This window comes from Atractosteus spatula, chromosome 5, assembly GCF_055471065.1.
Source record: "Atractosteus spatula isolate fAtrSpa1 chromosome 5, fAtrSpa1.hap1, whole genome shotgun sequence".
Classification (NCBI taxonomy): Eukaryota; Metazoa; Chordata; class Actinopteri; order Semionotiformes; family Lepisosteidae; genus Atractosteus; species Atractosteus spatula.
In genome coordinates, this window is record NC_142710.1 from 31,383,332 (window position 1) to 31,407,077 (window position 23,746).

The window sequence follows — 23,746 nt, forward strand, 5'->3', positions numbered from 1 at the left end:
AAAAAAATGAGGATCTTCTCAACATTGTATTTTTTGTGGTTTGTTTACCTAAGATGGCACCAAATTCAAATCAATAAGTATTTGGCAATTTATCACATACCTGTATTGTAATTACTGCAAGTCTAAGGAATGTGATAGAGAACCCCGCACCTTGAAACGTTTGAGCCGAGGCTTAAACCACATTTATTCTTCACCGCTAAAAAGACTGAGCGGACAATTATTTCAGTGCTAAATATGAATTTAAAGAATGTGCTTAAAGAGCTTTCAACAAATGTTTGGAGTAGTGAAATAGCCTAGGATGCTATGTACGCATTAACACAAACCTTACAGTAAATCACTATTTCTAAAGAAACAAAAAACAGGGATTAAGTAAGTTTTAAACCTGTCTGTATCTTGTATTTCGGAGACATCTTGCTCTATCATTTCAGGATTCCATGTACATCAGAGGAACACCGCAGCATCAGTGGCTAGAGCTGTGGGCCACAGCCTGGCTGCTGCACCATGAGAACTACTGAAAACAGCCTGGAGGGTCATGGGAGCTGGGAATGCAGTTTTACCTGAGCATGAGGCTAGCTGGAATATTGGAGCAGGCCACACTTTTCTGTATTATCTATATTACTGTTTAGTTATGGTGGTATTAGAGAGAAGGTCTTTCAGCATGAAAATCCTTCTGATCAACAGTCTTTGTCACAGATGTTTCACAAAAACATATGACTACTTAATCACAGTATGAAACAGTCCTACAAAACACTATCAGTTCTTAATCCTACTGAGAACACTGCTGCTGCTTTGCAGAAGTGCAGTCCTTTTCCAAACCAAGTCGAAACAGGAGCAAATAACAAAGCTCTTATCATTCCTTATCAAAACTCCTTGACTTCATCAGACTGGTACGTGAAGTACGAAAAACATACTTCTGGTCTTCTGTCCTGAGGTAACACCCACCTAATTCCCAAAACTGCCTCTGAAAATCAGTAACAGGGCTGACTTTGTCATTCCCTACAGAAATACACTTCTAAATGCAGGGCAAAGGAATTACTCTAGTCTAGTTGCTAATTTCTGAAATCCTTCCATCTCTGACCAAAATAAATTACTGTTTTTGAACAACACCTCAATTTTAAACAATCACAGATAATCAAACCATTAGATATGTCACATGTACCAAAGAATGCAATTCTTAACTGTCATAGTGTAAAAAGACAGAAATCTAGTAAACCAAAGGGTGCCTTTCAGGCAGCTGTACTGGACTATAAGAAATACAGTAACTGTTGAAATGTGGGCAGTCATGAATGCTGCCTAAATACTGAAAATGGAATTTTAAAACTCCAAAATTCACACAGGATGATATATGCAGTTTCTTTCATTTTCTTCTTTAGCATACCTAATAACCTTATATATTACCATATATTTTTTTTTCTCTATGGCTTGGTAAACAACTATTTTTTGGTCCTGATCAGCAGGTAATTGGCATGCTTGAAAACATATATACTGTATATATGCATATACATATATAGATGTTTTTAGGGTATCTTATACACTATTTCAATATAATTATCTTACAGAAAAATACCCTTAAGTGAGACTCCTGAATTTGACTTGATTTTTTACTGTAAAATGATCTTTTTGATGTTTTTACAGTAACCTAGTATATCTGTTATTGTAAAGGTTGAATAAGTCCTAGGGCACGCTTTTCACATGTGCAGTGCATCCTGAAATTTGGTGCTGGTGTATCGAGCATGGAATCCTTTTTTGTTGATGGTGTCATCCGAATGAAAGCGAATCATTATGGAATCTCCTGCTGAGTAGATTTCTTCTGGAGGCTGGAAAAGAAAAAAGACAGGACGTTACATCTTCTCTTTCATTTACACCAACTTGAAGGGAATCTTTCAAAGGTTAGTGTAAAAATACACTTCCCAGAACTTTAGGAGATGCATATAAAATAAGTTTATCTGGAATAGTTCTATTAATTTTTCCCACATTCAAGGCATTCACAAAATACACATAATACCAAAGCACTTTTCTCTCTCATTTCTCTCTTTTTCCAGCTGTGAGCCAAAAACAGAGTTTTTAAAGTCATTCTCCTACTCATTCTAGTTCCTAGTAATTCTTGAGGAACCAGCAAAATAATATAAAAGACATTTCGGTTTTATTTCACCTGGACTTTATTAGTATTATAATTAGTATTCGCAAAGTACAAGGTTATACAATCCTGACCTGTTACTTAATGTTGCAGTGAGTTTGAATTTTATAGAAAATGTATTAAATTCAAACAAGCAGTGACTTGGAACAACTAAGTAACAACTCCATGTACTCAAAGAACAAGAAATGACTCATTTCAGAATAAACACAACTGTTATTTTGGAGCATATATGTTTGAAAAAATTCTGTTATGGGTAAATCATATTCTATTCCCAGAAATATCACAATGTTATGCAGCACATAACATGCAAGGAAGAGATCAGAAACTTTCTCAGGCCTACGCAGCAACACCCTGCCAGATGTGTTGAGGCACGAAAAGAGATTTTAAAGTCCCAGAAGCACATTCAATTACACATCTGGTTGAACAGTGTCACAAAAATAAAAGTTTTTTTCTGCAGTTAGGATTTCATGCAGCTTGTCAGAGATGAGATCTAATCTGGAAGTCTGATCTCCCAGTCATGAGCATTGCAGACAAAATGACATTGCCAAGCCTTAAAGGTAATACCTAGTGCATTTCTACCCTCAGCATGCAGAGAAAATGAAACAATGCATTTTATATTTATGCCTCTCATACATAAATACTAGTGAAACTAGTTTGGAAACTTAAGCAGTAAAACAAGTACTCCTTGGAACCTGGACATGAATATACTGTAGTGAGCTTTTACATCAACATACAGGTAGGAGGGTTTTTTTAACCCTAGGTCTAAGGGCGCATCTGTACTTTGTGAATGTGAATGATTAATTCTTGCTCTGAGGTTTTGGGGCTCTGAAGGTTCTGTCATAGTCCTACATTTCTGGACTGCTGGGGATCTACTCAGTTTACGGTCATGGTCTGTTTTGCCGAGTTTGCTGGGAGTGGGGGCACTATCACATGGCTTACACAGCCCACAATTCTTTTAGCTCACAGTGCATCTTCAGAACTTGGTCTTGGTGAAATCAGGCCTCCTGTTACTTCACAAATCAAATCCTAGTTTAGTGACTAATTAGATCTGGCAGAAGTGAGAGAAATGATCACAAATTAAACAGATTTATGACTGAGAAGGGAGAGTGTGCCCCCTCATGGAAATCAGTAAAATTACTGAAAATCGTAAGCATTCAACATGGTAAGCTCTAAAAGAGACAGAAGGCTTGTTGGTGCAGCAAACTAGCTGATAATGCAACACAGATTGCAGCTCTCACTCAGAGCAGTTCATGCGTAGTTTCATATGTACAAACAATCCCAAAGTGACCTAAAAGGTAAAAAGTGCACAAGGACAGTTTTAAAGCACACTTAGACACTTCTTGCAGAAATATTGATTTCTAAGGTTTCTACGATTTTAGATACACACAACAGATGACATTGTGACACGTAAAACGAGGAATGTAAACTAAAGCATTTGGAATAAAGACTTACACCTGAGCCACAGAATCTGCCGAGCCTTGGTGCTGTACTGTCATAACCATCGTAGATCTCCATATAATCATAGCCACAGTCCGACTCTTCCTCAATCTCAAATGTCTGGAAAATAAGCTCCACTCCATACCCATCTTCAGCCATGATCACCCAATCACAGTCAGCTTGGCTTGGATAATTGTTGTCCCCAAACTGGGCATGAGAGTAGAGATCATTTGTTCGGATCTCTGCTTTCAAGCGGCCTCCACATTCTAGAAACATAAATACAATACGCTAGCGAAATCAGTTTTAAATTCTCCAACAGATGTGCATAGCATATTATACAGTATGTTCACCATTATATTTCTAACTGAACGAGCTCAGAAAAAAGGAGCAGAACTGCAAAGAAAGTGCTTATTTTGACAAGGACAGTGAACTTTACAAGAACAATTTTAGATTCCCTTGTTTCCGGTGCAGAACTTTACACTGAGGATCAACATACAGTGGGGCGGTGTATGAGGCACATACAAATCCAGATTCTACATATGCAAACATTTAAAATAATGTTCGCCGGTTGAGCAAGACTACCCCATACCTGTGCTGTGCTTTGCATTAAATCCTTTCCTCTGAACAGAGGCATCAGAGTAAAAGCGCAGGAACATCTTGTTAGAGGTGGAAATGACTGGCTCTGGCTTTTTGCTGCCACAGAAGCGGCCGAGTATTGGCGACTTGCTGTTGGGGCCATCATACAGCTCAAGGTGGTCGTAGGCACATTCCTGATGCTGCTCTATTTCAAATTCATTGAACACCTGGTCCAAACAAGCAAAGAAAAGGGAATACAGTGAACGGATCAGCGGTTCAAGCAAGATTTCCATTTCTTCCTAGAAACATTTTGTAAGAGAGAAAAGGCCCAGTAAATAAAGAAGACAAGTCTGGTAAATCATCAGTACAGAAACACTGGTAAAACTCAAGAAATAACTAGTGCGATGTTTTGACATTTTTATTCAGGTCTAGGAATTAAGGAGAGAGGTATGTTTCCTGTGGTTGTCTTAAACCTGTCTTAAACTTCCTGGCTTCATTAAATAAAAACAATATTTACATTAATATTCATTAGGACTTAAGGGCTCTTCAAAGAGTTGTTAAGTCCAAGTGTACAGCCAAGACGTGGAACAAGACACAGGATACAGTTTTAATTAAATATTACATGTATAGTACAAATTGAATTCAAAATTAGCGCCCAACTTCATGTTCAACTCCATCCCGATAGGGTACACATGAAATGCACTTTAGAAAGTGCACCATTTCTGTAGAATGAAACAGGGTAATAATACTGTACGTTCATATATGTGACTTCCTGGATACACAAGGAAGATCCTTACAATCTTAACACGGTGACCAGCTGTAGAGGAAATCTCCCACTTGCACTCTTTGCGGCTGGGGTACTTTTCAGGCCAGTTGGGGCTGCGGATCACTCCTTCCACGCTGGTTATCTTGTACTCACAGCCCGCTGTTTAAAAGACACAAAAAAACATTGAATTTACTTGCCTAGCTCTAGAAGTTGTTTCCCCACTAGGCCCAAGCAGTATAAACATCAATACAAGATATGATTTTAAGTTTGGATCTGGATATTCTGAAGCCAAAAACAGTAGTGACCCAAGGTGACCCACAGTTAAGCCTCCAAGGCCTCCAGACTCATTTTGCAGGAGAAAAGCATGGTACGAATTAAAGCAGTGGTTTGCCCTGTCAGATTAAGAATTGAATGCGAATAGCTGAAAGAATGAGGGCAGTTAATATAGAACAACAAGGAAAAGAACCTCAAATTATTTCTTCCTTCCCACTGGCAGGACTGAGGTATAATGTAGCACCTGTGGTTCCCAGGATATTTAGTTTCAGACACTCTGCAAATGTGCCCCTGACTAGTTCTGCAGCAAATAAAAGTTCACCAATGAACGGGATTAGTTACCTTCTTTGCAGTCGTGACCATTTTCATGTAGAACAAACCCATCTCGACACTGACACTGGTAGCTCCCAAATGTGTTGGTACAGTTCTGCTGACAGCCACCATTGTCCTTGGAGCATTCGTCCTTATCTGCAGAGCAGGAGAATCATTAATAACAATTCTGGCATGACCCTTTTACCTGCGCTTTCCACCTGCTTACACAGTACAAACACCATTTCATTTCACATTGTTCATATCCATCCGAAAGTGACCTGGATATCTCACTGCACTGAGGAGGAAATAATTCTGAGACATAGGGTTACGTACGGTGGGCAAGGAAAAGCTGTTTTCAGAAAAAGCATAACGCTAATGTCACAATGTCTATGATCAACAGGCTATGTTCAAATTCGATGCTATTTTTACTGTGCAATTAAGATTAATATTAACATTTGTATGCTGAATGAAAATGAAATTCATACTGTAAATGGGACCAATGGCACACTGAACAAAGTAATGAAGGGCACTTTGAATTTATAGTTCAGTCACAGCTGAGGATGGGAACAAGGAATCTGTACTGCAGAGTTCCCTATCATTAAAAAACAAGAAGGTCACAACAGGCTAAATAATGTACATCCTAGATGGATTCAAGTAGACATTAATTGGGATGCAGAAAAGCAGGTTTTTCAGGACAGATTAAGTATAACCTTAAGGGATGCTTGCATAAAAACAGTCCACAGAATGATAGCAGAGTGTCAGCGTATAGCAAGATCTGCATTCACCACAGCAAGGCCTAGAGGTTTGTAATAAAACAAAATGCAAAAACTACACTATTGATACAAGCCAAAAAAGCAGCTCATTCCTTTAAATAGAAGCACTGTACCCGTTCCCAGCTTCTGAGCTCGCATGAGCTTCTCTGGTTCTACAGAACTGTTCATAAAGTGTGTTTCATAATAAAGCAAAACCCTTGGGCTCCCGCCTCCTTTCCCCAAGCAGCACAGCAGCCACTGCCAGCCACACCCAGAGTGCAGCCACTGACATCTACTCTCGCCCACCTGATTCACTTTGGTTTTGTGATGTGGATTCCCCTCCTGTCACAGCTCACATTGAAAGGAAGCCCTCCGTAGAAGCCCTCCTTTGCACAGCCCAACATTTGTGAGGTCAAATGCAGTATGTTCACATGGTACTGCTTCATTTCAGGATGCAGTGTTTACAGTTACAGACAACCTTGATTTTTCATTTCAAACGTTCCTTTACTCAATAACGTCAACTGTCATATAGGTGACTGCTGTGATCCCAAAGAGTGGGAAAATGTGGATATGACATTATGGAACACAATCAGTCCCTCAAATCTGTGAAGGGTATATGGGGTTCTATTTATCACGTTTTTGCAGGGGTTCCTAAAAGATCAATGATTCCACATTTATCTTTAACAATCATGATGTGTGAAAAGCTTATTCTAATTGATACGCATGATAATGACATGAGTTACAAGCAGTTACTGGCAACTCTCTTTAGAAAGAGCAGCAATCCTGCAGGTCTTACAGTTTTTCAGTCAGCAACCAAATAATATCCAAGAAACAAAAGACATGACTTCCTTCAAAATATTTTTCAATCGCATAATTAAGGTCAAAGGTACAATAAATATTTACTCCTGAAGTTGTAGTAAACTCAAGGAGACGAGGGTAGCTAAAATAGACTTTTAATATAACCACATAGAAAGCACTTTTTAACTGCTGTTACATTATACAAAAGGACAGGTAAATGACTTTTCTTCTAAGAGCAATCATAAGCCTAGATATTACTTAAAGTAAACATATCCAATTTGCAATAATAAAAAACATTTAGGCGATGCTATTACCTTTGAAAAATGATGTGAAGGAAATTATTTTAAATATGCTTAGTCATAACAAATCCCATTTTGTTTAATCTCAAATCAACCATTCATTCATTTATTTTTTACGAAGGTTTATGAAGGTTAAAACCATCTCTGACAAAGATAGTTTAATAAAACTCTCACTCATTTTAAAAATGAAAATCCTGGAAGCCAAGATACTCAAAAAAACATGCAAGAGGACAGAATGATGTGCTAAATGCTCTGCGTTGAGGAACTGGTCGAAGAGGAAGGGTGTTAATGGAGTGCCTGGTGACACCATCTCAGTCAAAGTGCTCACATTCAATGTCACAGATCTGCAGTCTGGGTTTTATGCAGGACACTTTATTGGGTGGGAGTTAAAACAGGGAAGAGCAAACAACATCAGTCACAGACACATATTTTCTCATTTTTACTGCTCTGGAAAAGTAATCTGGCTGAAAAATGTTAGAGGGATAACCTCAAGAAACCTGTCCATCATCACGATCTGTAAATCTCACATACACACTTTCAAAAGATTGTAGCTTGAAACACCTGCACAATCTGAGATGTTACTAAATCTCTTGGAGGAAAGTAGCCAACATACTGAAATAATCACACCTCATCAGTTTAATATTGCACTGGAGTCCCTGGAAACAATCACAGAATTTGTCAATCCTAATTAGTCCTCTTGGATAAATCAGCACAGATTTTGAAGTAACGTGAAAGGCAGAAGTTGTAGGGAAAATGCCAAAGTTATTCAATCCACATTTACATACCAGAGAAAAAATGGGCCTTGAACCCTTTCTTGGAGACAGTATTATCTGACTTGAACTCCACTCTCATGTTGTTATACTGAGATGTAATGACTTCAGGCTTTTCCAAACCACAGAATTTTCCATGCAGCCTGGAATCGGAGGAAAGTCCACTGCGCACTTCTACGTAATCATATTTACAAACCTAGAAAACAAATGAAAGATGGTCAGACATGCTTTTCTTATAGAGACACAATAGAGTTTACATCAGAATGTTAACGCATTGACGTTTTTTGGGGCCATTCCCAATGAAAACCATGGCTGTTGTGGGCATCTTGTGAACAATTCTTTGCTTTAAATATGTAGGGTGCAACGGAAGGTAAGGGAAAGGTAAAATACCAATCACATTTGCCAAGAACATCGGAGGAGAAGCCTTAAACAAATACTCACGTCATTGCCCTCCAGTTCGAAAACCTCAAACTGTAGAGAGATCCTGTACTGGGAAGGAGCCACAACTTGCCACACACAGTTCTTATTGGTGGGGTATTCCTTTGGCCAGCCAGGACTGGTGATGGTGCCATTCAACTTGGTAAGAAAGCCACCACATGCAGCTGCAAACACAAGAACAATTTCACTTGCGGAACTGTAGTCATTTGTCACTATATTTGTACTTGAATTTAGCAAAAAGGCAAACTCTTTCTCTACAATAGCACACAACATGAAAATAATCTTGCTGTTTTTTGACAAGACTTTTTTATTTTTGTTTTTTCTCTCAATGAGATAGATGCATTTGTCACAAATACAAAGCATGTAAAAATATATAAAGTCTTCCATTACAAAACCAAACTGTGATAAATTATTCATGCATAGGTACATACAGATGTTGAACACTCCCGGGAAGAATAAACTACATGGAGCATATTGTAGAAGTAGCTTTGTAAATATAACCTTCATGGACTTCAAATGTTGATTGTGTTTCAAATGTCATATTAAAACAATTAAAACGGTATCCTAACATCACTTTAACATAAATATATCACTTAAAGCCTTGAAATAAACACATTGATTAGAAAGAATTCTAAATGTTCTGTACTACATTTCACAGTGGGCCACCTGTGTATATTTATTTTTACTGCACAATGTAATTTTAGGGGAGGTTTGGCTAAGCTATCTTTTCCATCTAGGAAGTTGGAAACTAGCATTAAATCTAGTTGAACGAGATCATTCACTGTCCTTATTGAGTTCAGAGTATTTTATACAAAAATCAAGCCATGTTAAGAAATACAGAATTGAAGAGGCTTGTGGTTCAAGAATATACTAATGACAAGAGGAGTACAACAAACCTCACAGTTTTTCTTATGTTAGGAATTAAAACAGAAATCACCTTAATTTCCTCGCCGACACATGGAGGATAAACTTAATTTGGTAAAAGAGGCTGAACTCATATTACTAATAATATAATTATAATATATTATATATAATTATAATATAATATTATTACTAATAATATCATTAGAAATCAGCTGTAAATGGTAACCTACAGTAGAAGGTTGCCAGTTCAAATCCCGCGGCCAGCAGGGGAATCCTACTCTGTTGGGCCCCTGAGCAAGGCCCTTAACCCCAACTGCTCCAGGGGTGCCGTATAAATGGCTGACCCTGTGCTCTGACCCCAAGTTTCCCTCTCCCCGTCTGTGTGCCTGTGTGTCTCATGGAGAGCAAGCTGGGGTATGCGAAAAGACAAATTACTCATGCAAGAAATTGTATATGGCGAATAAAGTGATCTTATCTTATCTTTGTTTCCTCCATTATACTGCTGGGGTATGCTTGCATACTTGCAAGCATGCTTTCATTTAGCAAACAATCCACAGACATAAATAATAAACAAAACAATAAAAAGAAAAAGTGCATCATACCCTCACAACTCCTCTTGTCTGGTGCCAATTCGTACCCGGGGTCACAAGCACACTTGTAGCTACCGAGTGTGTTCACACAGCGCTGCTCACAGCCCCCGTTATCAGGCCTGGAGCATTCGTCAACCTCTGCAACACAGAAACCATCACCTGACTCACACCTGGTGAAGAGTTTATTCTACGCTTGCACAAGATACTGCTTTGTAACACGAAAAAGTATTCACAGTCCTGCTAACTTCAACAGCTGTGAACTGTGCCAGATCACAGGGCTCGTAAAAGTGAGTAGATTTATACAAAAACATTAAGATAGTACCTTTGAAAAAGTTGGCAGCAAATCCTGCTTTGTTGATGGAGCTGTCTGAAACAAACTTTATCCACAGCCGGTTAGACGTGGATTTTATATCGTCTGGTTTTTCATGGCCACAGTAGTGCCCAATCAACGGACTGTCTTCAGAAGCTCCATCGCGGACTTCCAGGTAGTCATAAGCACAACTGTCATGCCTTTCAATCTAAAAATAAGACGAACAACACAATGCTCTCAGGACCCAAGTAAAGTAACAAGCAAAGTGTTCAATTATTTCCAGTTAACATACACAACAAAAACAAATGTATACATACAATTTAATACATTTCTTTTCAGTCATAACATTTTCTGTAATCATTGCTACAGAATACAGGAGTTTGTAGGAAGAATTCACATTTTCTATCTAGAATCAGAAGACCGGGATTCTACTTCACTTTTTCTCCATAGCCCATTTTTCCCAATATCTGCAAGGTCAAAGCAAGCTGTGGTAAAAATCTAAAAATATCTCTAGTGACCTGCAATTGTCTGCTCTTAATTTGAAAAACAAATTAAAATCATTTGAGTGAACATACTTAACATTTTTGTGAACATACATTTTTAATTTTTAATGAAGTACAGATTAGCCTGGAATACAAGTAAGACACTGCTCACAAATAATTATTCTACTGTGTCATAGAACAGTGAGCAATACTAAAGTAAGAAAGACTACATACTCTACTGTATATTTAGTATTACTTCATATCTACAGTACACTACAAGCATTCATAGAAAGTGAGATATCATCAATGTGTTAGTGTTTTACAGAAAAGATTTAACAAGTACTACAATAGATATTTGCAAAATTTCAGTCAACAAGAAAAAAAGAATATAAAGAATACACAGAAAACTATACATTCCACTTAACAAAAACCAATACTGTCTAAAAATAAGGATATGAAATCTTGTAAGTCCTTAAAGATAATCTTACAAGTCTGGCAGCATGATGGATGTATGCAGGTCCATGAAGAGCAATACCTCAAAGGCTTGAAAGGCAAGCCCCACGTGATAGCCCTCGGTCACTGTGACTTTCCAGACGCACTCTTTTGAGGGGCGGTAGTCGTCTGGGTAGTTCGGTGACTGAATTTGTCCCGCATCCTTGTTAATTTCCCCTCCGCAGATAGCTGAGAAAAAAAAACGCAAGTCGCAAAATGGCTCTGATAGGTATTCGCTCACCAGAAGCTCGCCTGAATGAGCCACCTTAAAGAGTACCTATAAATAAGATGACACGAAACTCTGCACAAATACAGCTTTCACAGGAAGGTACTTCTTATGACTTTATAATATATTCATGTTTTAAACATGCACGAGCTAAAATGGTAAGGATATACCGTAATCAAAATAATGGTACGAGCTGAATGACTTCATTTCTCCATGCAATAAAAAGATTGGAAATGTGTGTTGTGAATTGATAATGAGGTGCGTAGGGTCTTTATTATTAAGCACAATTAGCTTTAAATTTCTATTTTAAGGTAATGAGTATGAGTGTATCACAGTGAATTAAAAAAATAATTAAAAAAAACTAACATTATTAACATTAATACCAAAAAAAGAACTAATCAGAGTTAAAATGGTCAATTATGAAGTATCACATTAGGATAAAAAAACAAACAAAAAAAGCAAAGTAATGTTAACAGATACAAGTAAACTATACTTGGAGCCAGACCGTTAAATTAGGCCAATACTCCATAAAGAATCAAATGTTGTTGGATTACTGGAGTGAAATGTATTGGATCAAGAACCTTATGCTCATTCCTATAATTTATAAAGTTATTACACCTTGAAATGTACAGTACCATTATTAATTAGAATCTTTAAGTATATGAAATCAGGTGTGGCATTGTGTTTTTTTAGAATGCTCCATCACAAAGTTTGACACACTGTGAAAATGAACTAGCGTATTTTATGATGTGGCAGGATGTCTAAACAGACAACAGTGATTCTGCACTAAAACCATTCTACAACTCCCCAACTGTCTCTAAAACAATTCTGATAACTTCCACTCTCTCCAAGAACACCTCTTTCCCTCATCTATTCCTACTACCCCCACATGCAACACAGGATGCAGACACATTTAAACACAACATTCCTCCCACTTGTGCTACAAACAATCAAAGTTTTGGTCATCTGACCCTGATGGAAGTAGAGGTGTATAATGTTGGCAACACAAGAACCACATATTCCTGATCAGAATTTTCCCATAGTGACAAGACGTAACATTAGGTGGGGATTTGTTTGGGTAAGAATATGTATACAGTATGTTAATATTGCTTATGTCTGTTATGAATTAAATGCTTTCCTCCTATAGTACATCCACATGTGCAATTCCATGCACATATTATTTTTGTGCATGGTCTCCTAGGCTTTGGTGTCACAGTTGGAAAAGAAACATCACCAGGAACACCACAAAAAAAACCCAACACAGACCCAGAAAATTTCACAATTGTTAGATATTCATAAAATAGTCAATTGTCTTTGTAGCACATTGTTCTGATGAGCTTCCCTTTAGAGCTCAACTTTGTCACTGATACAGACTCCCATACTGATAAGTGATTACCATGATCTCAATTCAGTCTACCACTGTTGGAATTAATTTTGTTGATTAATATTTAAAAAGAAAGTTTGATGATATAAGCATTTGGAACTGTGGCTGAGCACAGCCGTACTGCTCATAAGCCTACCTTCATATACAGCAAAGAATCCTTTACCAAGGATGTTGCTGCCACTGCGAAACTCAATCCAGAGCTTGCTGTCAGTAGAAATGATTGGTTCAGGAACTTTGTCTCCACAGAACCTGCCTAGAAAGAGAGGAACACTGTAAATCATCTCTAAAGTATAGGCAATTGACCTCTGTGTTGCTGTTTGCCCTATACTGAAAGTACAAAGTAATTTATAAAACACAGGCCTATTTTACATGAAAGTATAAATGATATTGAAACAGTTGTGAACTTACCAATTTGGTATTTTTCATCAAGACTGGGAAACATTCCATGTAGATAACATGAGAGTATTACATGCAAGTAACAGAATAACTTGACATACATAAAGGGGAAACAGAGCATGAGGGAACTATCCATGAAAAAGGTTATGTTTACACATCATTTACACCTGTTAGGCAGTGTGCAATAAAAACACATTGGGAATTATAATTAAAAAGCATAAATGTGAAAGTAAGACACATTAAGTTACAATTGTACAATGTACTAGTAAGACATAATTTAGAATATTGTGAAAAAGTTTGGTCACCTAGTTGAAATAAAGATATTGCTGCAGGGAAGATACATGGCTGTGCTTAAAGAAATGTCTTACACTGACAGATAAAAGAAACTGTTTTTAGGCTTGAACAGAGAAGAAAATTGACTACGAGGGGACCTAATTAAGGTAATCAAAACCATTGGTTGACAAAGTTCAGAACCAGAAAGGACAGTAAGGACTTCAGAATCAACACTGAAATGCAAACCAGAGGACATACTGTAAATTGAAATGATGTTGAAGTGCACTTAAAACTAAGAGCCAATGGCACCTCTATACACAGTACAGTGGTAGTGGTCTGAAACAAGCTTGTTTGAAGAAAAGCGTGGATGATATACTTGGATCACTTTGTCAATACCTGATGTTCAAGATACTCTGGATGACAAATTACTTACTAGTAACCAAAATACATAGGACAAACCCCTCCTGATTGTCAAACGTCTTATTTTTTAAGAGAAAAGTAATGTACAGTATGTCTTCACTTAATGTCATTATTGCAATGACAATCGCAGAATTGAATTGTGCTTTATAGCAAAAAAACACACCATAAACCAAGAAATAAGATATCTTGTTAGTCCTTATTATGAGGATAACTATTATGGAATAATTCATAAATCCAAAAAGGAATATCGGCTCATCTTTTGTAAGAAATCAGTTTTTAATAATCAATTTTAAGGTCTTGTACAAAGACTGCAATAGACAGTGCAGGTCAGGTTGAAGGTAGTTTTGTAATTGTTCAACAGTATCAAGATAAATAGAAAAAACTTCTCTATCTTTATAATTTACTTAAAATTGAGTAGGTAATATTACAAAATGATTAACACATTTAAGACACAGGGTGAGTCCTTATTCCTTCCGAACTGAATTTGGACTGTACTATACCAGATGGTCTATCTGTTCCACCTCTGTTTTTACAAGACTGAATCAGTACTCAAAAAAGGCTCCTCGTACAGTATATTGGGGTATGGCAATTACCGCTCTTGTACATAACTATGATGCCTGGTTGATCTAAAAGAGCCATCTGAAAATACTGGAGCACAACCACTTCTGTCACCTCCAGAAAACCCATGGTACAATGTGGGAGGATTATCGCTCAAATGCCAATGTACTTAATGATGTCAACACTGGCAGAACCTGTGAAAGGGCATTGTATGTTCAGGTCTGGTGCACATCAACCAAAACACCTGCAGGACTCCCAACTCTGCCAAGGACAAGAGCACTAGCCAGCATCAGAGGAAACACTTGCTCTCAACCACCAACCAACAGACTCATCTACAACTCCCTGCTCAACCCATAGGTGAGAGAGAGACGTATTTCAGTACTACAGAAATCGGAGAAAAAAAGAAGCATATTATGTAACTTAATTTTTTAAAAACTGTCACTACCACTTATAAAGGTGAGTGAAATGATTAGTAAACGCATGGATATTGAAGGTGGCAATCTGTGTCTTTTTGTCAATATTATGGAAATATCAAAAGTTCAGCCCTTCAGAAATATTACTCTTGAAGCTGAGCAGTGTGAATGGGACAAATTGATTTATCTGTAACATCCTCAGTCTCAGGAAGCACAGCATGTCCAGACATTTTGGAAAACAAACCATGGCTCAGAGCAATTTATAACCCCTGTATTCACTAATGTCAGCTGAATGAGTTTTTGTGCTCCCTGGAGGTAGGTGTAGTCCATTGTCAGGTCAGGGAAAGTTTCTTAACAGAATGTTGTAATTCTGAGAAAGTAGAGCCAATGTAACCCGACAGAAGCTTTGCCAACATTCAGATTCTTTTATCTTCATTTTTGTGACAGCAGTATATGTAGCTGTTCCAGTAATCCTTCACCTGCTTGTCTCTGGCTATTACATAAAACCCTTTGAGACTGCTAATGATTGAAAATGAATGAAAATTACACATCTTGTTTTTACACTGTCCTTTTCTACTGATAAGTGTGTTTTTTAAAGTGCATGATCTAACTCAAAACTTCATGGGAAGCTAAATCCAATGTCATACACAACCTCTATCCAAATTTTTAACCTACATGTTCCCTGCTTAATACAGTAACACTTAGATAAAAAGTTTCGAAAAATGTCTTCCATCTCAATTTTGGAAACATTTTTTTAAGATGTAAAGCAAACAAAAGGGTCAGCTCCAGTATTAATGATTCTGGAGCTCAGAAGTGCCTTCAACTTACACTTGAAACACTGAAATGCTACTCCTGCTTTAAAAAAATAATGATCTGTTTCTTGACTTTATTGCCAGAGGTCTCAAATTGCTCCATTTACTGAGAAATACGTAAAAGTACGGAAATGCTGAAATTTCAGCTTTCAGTTCACATAGCAAACCACACCTAGGCCTACATGTATTTTTTATTAGATTAATAATTGTATGTTTTCAACAAAAGTTAGAAATGCTTTATGTTGTGCAATATTTGGCTTAGAGCTGTCTCAGACATAAGAGTACTGTATGTCTCAACAAAAACCTTGAAATTTAAATGAATCAAGGACAGACGTCAGCTACAGTATCCACACGGTAGGTCTTGTCCTGCCTTATCTGTGTGACGCAGCTGCTGACAGACACTCTTACCCAAAGAAGGGGCCTTTCTCCAGTAGCCATCGCGCACTTCCACGTAATCGTACCAGCACAGACGGCTCTTGAACAGATCTATGGTTGTGAAGTTGAGAATAATCTGAAAAACAAGGCGGGAATATTAATCTCCAAGATATTTAGGCACACACTAAGACATCATTAATAATATTCACATAGTCCTGTATTCATTTTCATGATAATAAGGAAATTATTAGGAGTTTCAGGCCTTTACTACCTCTGTTAGAAAATATAATTTATAAAAAGTTTTGTTCTTCCACTTTTATAGCATTGATGTGCAGATTAATTGGATGATACTATGGGCTGTTTCTTTTGCTAACTGTTTGGGGTCTTTCAATGCCATTGAAATACAACCTTAATTACTGTGAACTAAATTATCTGTGAACTTATTCACATATCTTTCAATAAACTCAGACCTTACCTTTTCCCCAGGAGTCACTGACACCCTCCAAACACAATGGGAATATGAGGGGTAGCCATTTGGAAATCCTGGTGCTGAGAAATTCCCTGATGAATCTTGCAGAGTTTCTCCACAAGCTGAGAATCAAGCAAGGATTTATTACAGATTTGCTTATAGAACAGTCTTTCACTTTAACAGGCTCTTTCATCTCACCACCACTCCACGATGTGGAACATCTTGCTCAGACAAACTTCACTATCCCAGAATCAAGGCACTCACTAGCAAGAATTGTAAGAAGAATCTAAATGCGAGCTGGTACTTCTTAATCACAAAGTTTGATCCTGGTTTGCATATACTGTATTTTCGATTTTGCAAGGTATAATGCTGATGATTGAGAAAAAAAGCAAAAGTTTATTCATCTCAGATTCCTATATGAAGTACATTCAAAATGTTGTCAGATGATGGGAGGAAAGGATGATTACACTAGATACTTTCTCCGATTCTCCCAAAGTCAGGTTGCACAAAGCTAAATACAATAGAATTTTAACATTAATTTCAAACATCTAGCAGAATCAGAGATTTACAGTGTTTAAAGCGTTTTATTCTGGGAGGTCAGGTCACATCTGATCTGATGTTATGTTAGTTATCAGGAAGTAACCAGGTATGTTTAAAAAATCATCAGGCATTACTATAAATTTACTAATACTGTATATATTCTAGAAATACCACTTGCGTGTCTGAGAGTAAGTTCAATCTGAATGCAATTAGAGGCCTTAAGCACCTCAAAGAAATTCTAGCCAAGTGAGAACACAGAAGGCTGTACAAGTGAAGGGGAACATTTAATAAACAATTGTTATTCCATTTATGACAGTTTTTTCTGCTTTCAAATGAAACAGATTACTTGAGCTATTTATAATATAGAATTTTATATATTTCTTCCAAATAAAATTTCTTGTGATTTTAAACTTAAACTTTGTTGAGGGGGAAGCTGTGGACTTGAACTGCTTCTGTCACAGTGTGACAAATGACCAAAACCTTTCAAAATAACTGGGAGAAGATTTCATTATCCACCTAAGCTTCCGCTGTGCAACCTTGGCCTTGTAGAAAAATAAGTCCAATACAATTACAGCTCACTCGTTCAAGAATGCTAAAAAATGTACACAGGAAAAAGGAAATGAAAAGCCTCTACATTGCTCTTTACTTATTTTGCTTTTATGTTTCAGCAGTCCATTCCTAATAATAAATAAAAGGCTACCAAATAAACATTTTCACTTCTCTATACTACAGTAAAATGTATGAAAATGTATTTATAGATAAATGTACATTATATAAGTAACTAGGTAAAAACGAACTTCCACTAAAGGGAGCTTATCCTAAGAAAATGCAAGTAAATTGGTTCTATCTACCAGCAAACAATTTTTATGTATTTGAGTAAATTCATGACGTCAGCTGAAAAACAGATGTCCAAAATATAATAAAATAACACAAAATCTCAGGCTGCATGACTTTTGGAAGAGTACAGTTTCCATTGTAGAATCCTGCCTTTAAAAAAAGTTTTTATGGATCTTTAACCTAAAAATAATAAAGAAACTACAGGTGACCCAAGGAAACGTGATAAAATGTATGCCCTGAAAAACAAGAAGACACAGAAAAGAAGCAAGAGTTTGACATCATACAAGAGTGTGTGACACGTTTTAAAGAGTCACACATACAGCAGAATGAGTCACCTCACAAACAAATAGTGCAGTGGATCATAAGGCTAAAGGCCAAACACAAACAGACTTCCTGTCAGGTGGAGAGATGAGCTTGTTTGCAAGCACAAGTTGGATGAAGGCTTACACACACCGATGGTCAACGAGCAGCAAATAATTAAAACTACAGTATAGAGGTTGAAGATGAAGGTGATGACGTTCTGTACATGTATAAATCAATTTACTGTCAGTGCGTTGAACTGGAAATCAAATTCCTAAGCTGCCCCGTCAGAACTCTATGGAACAGAGTTTGTGAAAAGGTACTTAATAATGTTGCTTAGCATTGGTGGCTTTCTATTATTATTATTATTAATGCACACAATGTGTTAGGTACATTGTATTAGTTGCCGTTTGATTTTAAAAAATTCAAGACAAAAAAGCTACACTTTTCAACTTATGATCAACTGTTTTACACAAGATGACAGTAGTTCTCTACTTGATACATGATAATTTCTTCATAGAGCATCTCTTTTAAAACATAATCTTGATCAAAACAAGATTAAAGACCCACAGGTATATAACTTATATTAGTAGTCCTAACTAAGCTGTATCAGTGCCAAAGTTGTAAAAATAGTACAAAATAGTACTGTTCTGTATGCACACAACAAGCATATACTGTTACTTCAGAATGTGTCTCAGAGTTTTGCACAGCAGCCTATGTGAATCGAGAGATTACTATGAAGAATAAAGCACAATATCGTTCTCTCTTCCAACCTCTTTGTACATGATGTTTATAAATTATGTTCATATAAAGTCTTCCTATAATGTTCATATAAACTTGAACTTGAAACTATATTTAACTTTTTAAAATGATCTAGCTTCTATAATAACAGCTCAATTTACAATGCAAGGAGTGTTTTATAAAAAGAGATCCCAAATTGTTTTACATACATAGAAAGTGACCCATTTCATCCACTGAAGTGCAGCAATCATATACAGTAGGTAGTGTGACAGCCATTCTGCACCTCCCAGGGTATATCACTACACAGAGGATCAAGTAGAGAAATTGGAAATTTGGCTGGGCTGAGAAATTACTTTGTACCCAGTAGAAGCTATGCACTCTGCTTCCTTTCAAGTACAGTTCTGCATTTAAAAAGGAAAGGCTGGAATTTCAGGTATGTCATCCATGTATTGAATTAGAAATACATAGTGTATGTAGTTTTATGGTTTCATAAAACATTATAAAACCCTGAAGGTACACAAACCTATATTTGAAAGATTGTCTCCATGGTGACACTTTGAAACCTTCTCAGAATCTGCCTCCACAACAGCTCTTTCAAAAGGTTTACTAAATCAAACATCTGGCTTCTTTTGTCATGCAAATCCCAGTGTTCTTCCCCAGAATTCAGGGCGCTTGCTTGGAGCAGATTCTTTAAAAAAGTACTGGTTTCCTTTTTGAATGGTCAGCTGGGGTTTTCGGAAGTCAACTGAGTGCTGGGTAGCTCAAAAACTGCCCGGCATAGCTGGTGACATCATGCCCAATGTCATGGGGAGGGGAGGAATGGCTTTAAAACACTGCTCTGTGGAAAAGCAGTTTAGGGTTTTACACTTTTAAAAAACTGCTTTATACCCTCTTCTGCATGATAGTTTTTGCTTTTGAATCCTTACCAGCTACGTTACGCATTCTTATAAAGCAAACCTATGCATCATACAACAGGCATTTTGGCAAAAGACTAATTTTACATATGTTTAATTACAGTACATGACACTGGCTTTGGATCACTTAGCTTGTTCCTCTAAAAATGATTACTTTAATAATGTGGAGATGGGTTTGAAAATGAGAAATGGCACAGCACCCAGAGCATCTGATCGCAAGCTAGGAAAGTCAAAATAAAAGTAAGACGTAAAAGCAAAACAGTATATTTAATACTCTCGATAACAGTCCAGTGAGTTCCTTTTATGTAAAGATACTTATTAATATAAAAAGCTCACATCACAAAAGATGTCAAGCAAGAAATAAAAATCTACCAACATATCTGATTTTACTTTGATACACCTGCTGTATTTTTACACTTTTTCTCAACATGCAGATAATGTGCTGCTTCTAGGAAAGTGTTTTATGTGAAGGCTCTGTTTGGATATGTAATCTCAAACAATAAATCTTGGGAGGTCTAAAGAAATACTAATCCTGAATCATTTGACAGTGCAATGATTCACATTCTGGTGGCACATCACCAGCTGTGAGAGAGACGCATTAGAGTTCAAGTCAGGGTGAAGAGTTCAAATGCATGGTAACACAAACAGCATCCCCCTATCAATGTGGCCTAACACTAGATAGAGGACATTCAACAGGCCTCTTCTGAACCAAAAATAAAGGTCTGTGATAAACCAGGCTCCACTGTGTCTAACCAGAGAACTGTGGGAAAAAAATAAACCAAAATTTCCTATTGGTAAAGTTAAGTATTGCTTCTTCTACCAGGAACATTTTATACCAATATAACATATTAAGAATTACAAACAATATGATCCGTCTTAAAAGCTCCATAGATTTTAAGCTGGCGTAGTTTTAATTGTGGTCCTTTGCCAACAAAAATGCTTGTTTGTAGAAGACCATAACCTTGTGAAATGAGCCAAACCTGAACATATTGCACAGCATAATTCTTTGTGTATCATTATTTAATCTTACTTACAAACAATACTTTTAAATTAATTTGAAAAACTAAATGCATGCTTGTCTACTTCTGACAAACAAGTTAAGTAACTGGATCCCAGCAGTGTATTGAATCAGCCAACAGAGCACCTGCATACTGCTTTTAGGCTTCTGCTTCCAAACCAGGTCCATAAATGTAAATGGATATAACCTTTCTTTTATCAATCACAGCATTGCATTACATTGTACTGGAAAACAACTCTGCTTTCTCCATGTTAAAATATACTTTTCTTTTATACAAAAAGCAATAGTTGTGCCGCACCTTTGCACAAAGAGGATCCAAATAAGAAAATCACAGGACTTTCTTACAAAAAAATAAAAACCCGTTGCATCAATGACATTAAACAAGATTCTAAAGTAATTAAAGCATATTTAGATTTTTAACAACCAAACAATGTATCAAAATAAGGAAGTTACTATGTAATGAGGAAGAACTTTTCCTGGTATTTGAAGAACTACATGATTTAATTATTGACATTGCCAGTCCTAAACATTTGAATAATTAATGTTATTGTTGAGTTTTTCATTATTTTCATAAGAAAGCAGAGCAAATCAAGCAGATTCACTGATGTAATGGAAGGATAAGGCATAATGAAGCTCTTAAGGCCATTTTTGTAGACACACACAACCTTGAAAATGCCATTGCAGTGCTGCTTAAAAAGGTGATGACTGATTAATGAAAGCAGGAAGACATACCGACTCCCCTACCAAGGAGGTTCTCGGCACAACTCTGATCTACAATAACTACCTACAATACCTACAATAACTAGTCAAAATGTCGTTAGGAATCCTCCACCTCATCAAGTAGAACAGATTTTCCTAACCTTCTCTGAAGGCACAGTAAACATGATGAATCAGACAATTTTGTCAGGAATTCAGAGAACAAAGAAAACTGGGACTGAACAGTTTCAGGATAGGAGAGTGGCTCAAAGACAGTTATTATTGTTGGGACTTGACTAGTAGGGGTATCAGTAGCAAAGACCATGGAAGGAAAGGAGCACCTGGTCTCTTAGGTGTGTACAGCACGGCTTCAAGTTAAGAAAACCTGCAAATAAGGATCAATGTTGAGTGGACAGAGACTAACAAATGTTGTGCATGCACACTTTAATGATCTGTTGATACTGTAGCGTTGGTGTGATCCTAACCAATGAACCAATGCAAATGAAAAATCATCCACAGGAACAGTGTTGAACAAGGGTTCATAATCATTTATCCAGCGGTTATACAAACTAAGCATTCCTGTAGCATCCCGCTTACCTGGGCACTTGTAGAGCTTGCGTGCCTGTGCAATGTCGCCCTTGCTGAGGCGAACCCTCTGCCCAATAGGAGGTCTCACACCATTATCATCTCTGCGTGGGAGGATGGTATCCAGGAACACACCCCTATAATACAGACAGCAGCAGTAACCAATCAACATGGCAATACAAACATAGATCCTGGCTAATCCTGGAGCAACACAGAAGAATCATCAAAAAGACACTTTTTTAGCCTCAGTAAAATTACTGAGAAATTTGAAACACAGGCCATCAGGGCATGGCAAAGGAACTGCAACTGATGTTGTACCAGCTGCTGTTGCTGCAAAACACATAAATACCTTGATAAGTACAGTTTTATCATTGATAACTGCAATGCAGAAAAAATACAAGCAGGGGTTTTTAGCAAGAACTACTGTAAAATTAATATTTTAATTCTAAACAGGTCAGTCAATGTGTAATGGAGACCTGAATAAAGATGATACCACTGGTGACATTCATTTCTATATGAATCAACAGCAGGTCAGCATAAACCATGAAACTCTAAAAATGGAAAACAAAGTACAATGGCGCAGTTGTTGCTGGTTCACACCTGGGTAATGTCACTAGCTGACAGAGGACTGGCAGTGGACAACTGGCAGGGCACTGCTGGGTTAGAATGGGTGTTAGTGGGCCAGGTGTTTGGACTTTCAGAGAAACAGACTTGTCAAGCACCTGCAAGCTTGCAGTGACATGAGTGAGTTGTCAGATACTGTACACTGCTTGGCACTAAACGTCCTGTACACCGTTTAGTGCCAAGGACGGTGTACAGTCCTTGATTCATGTGAAGCTTGAATCATATGAATGGCTGTGTCCCCATGCAGTAAAAAAGCTGCAGCTGTAAACCGAGACAGTTGTAAAATGTGTAGGTATAGAATTAAAAAAGGAATTGGTGATTCTAAAATTAAATTTAAAAAAAACAAGAAACAGGGGAAATAAGAAAAATATGGCTAGGAAAAAACCCTTTCAAGCCATGTGCTCACATTTCAACTTCAAAACCAGGGTTGGCAAAAGCATGCATTGGGCACTCTCTATCAATTTTACAGTGTTATAAAACACTTTATGAAGCAGTGCCAATGGTTATGTCACTCTTAAAACTGCCAAATGTAAAATGATTGAAGTTTGAAGTGCCTAAAAATGAAAGTATGACTGCATCACTGTACTGAAAAAAGAACATCAGACATCTTTCCATCATTTTGTCAAATACAGTTTAAAATTTAGTAATTAAAATCATAGTAATGGAGATGTAAGGATCAAAAACAGTTTATGTTTAACTTTGTATGGACGTTCTGTTGGATGACAAGGAGCAATAATTGTCTGGTCAGGCAGAGTTTTAAGGGTGAGGTGAATGCAAAACAGTTGTCACTGAGGAACAAACAAAGAAAAGTATACTGTACGTTGCAGAGAGATGATAAGATCAGAAGAATACAGCCAAAGAGACCAAAT

The 23,746-nt window shown here is 37.1% G+C and overlaps 1 protein-coding gene across 1 annotated transcript in view; it reads right to left on the minus strand.

The window, feature by feature from the left end:
- Positions 1 to 1,688: 1,688 nt before the first annotated feature.
- LOC148834947 (tolloid-like protein 2) overlaps positions 1,689 to 23,746 on the minus strand; it is a 76,507-nt gene continuing 54,449 nt past the window's right edge. Inside the window, exons 8-21 of the mRNA XM_088916673.1 lie at positions 22,266 to 22,390; positions 16,629 to 16,744; positions 16,187 to 16,289; positions 13,043 to 13,159; positions 11,340 to 11,485; positions 10,335 to 10,530; positions 10,025 to 10,150; positions 8,562 to 8,722; positions 8,136 to 8,316; positions 5,532 to 5,657; positions 4,948 to 5,075; positions 4,164 to 4,377; positions 3,590 to 3,840; positions 1,689 to 1,817 (exon numbers count right to left, since the gene is read on the minus strand). Coding sequence (XP_088772799.1) covers positions 1,689 to 1,817; positions 3,590 to 3,840; positions 4,164 to 4,377; positions 4,948 to 5,075; positions 5,532 to 5,657; positions 8,136 to 8,316; positions 8,562 to 8,722; positions 10,025 to 10,150; positions 10,335 to 10,530; positions 11,340 to 11,485; positions 13,043 to 13,159; positions 16,187 to 16,289; positions 16,629 to 16,744; positions 22,266 to 22,390 — 2,119 coding nt within the window. The remainder of the gene's footprint in view (positions 1,818 to 3,589; positions 3,841 to 4,163; positions 4,378 to 4,947; positions 5,076 to 5,531; positions 5,658 to 8,135; positions 8,317 to 8,561; positions 8,723 to 10,024; positions 10,151 to 10,334; positions 10,531 to 11,339; positions 11,486 to 13,042; positions 13,160 to 16,186; positions 16,290 to 16,628; positions 16,745 to 22,265; positions 22,391 to 23,746) is intronic.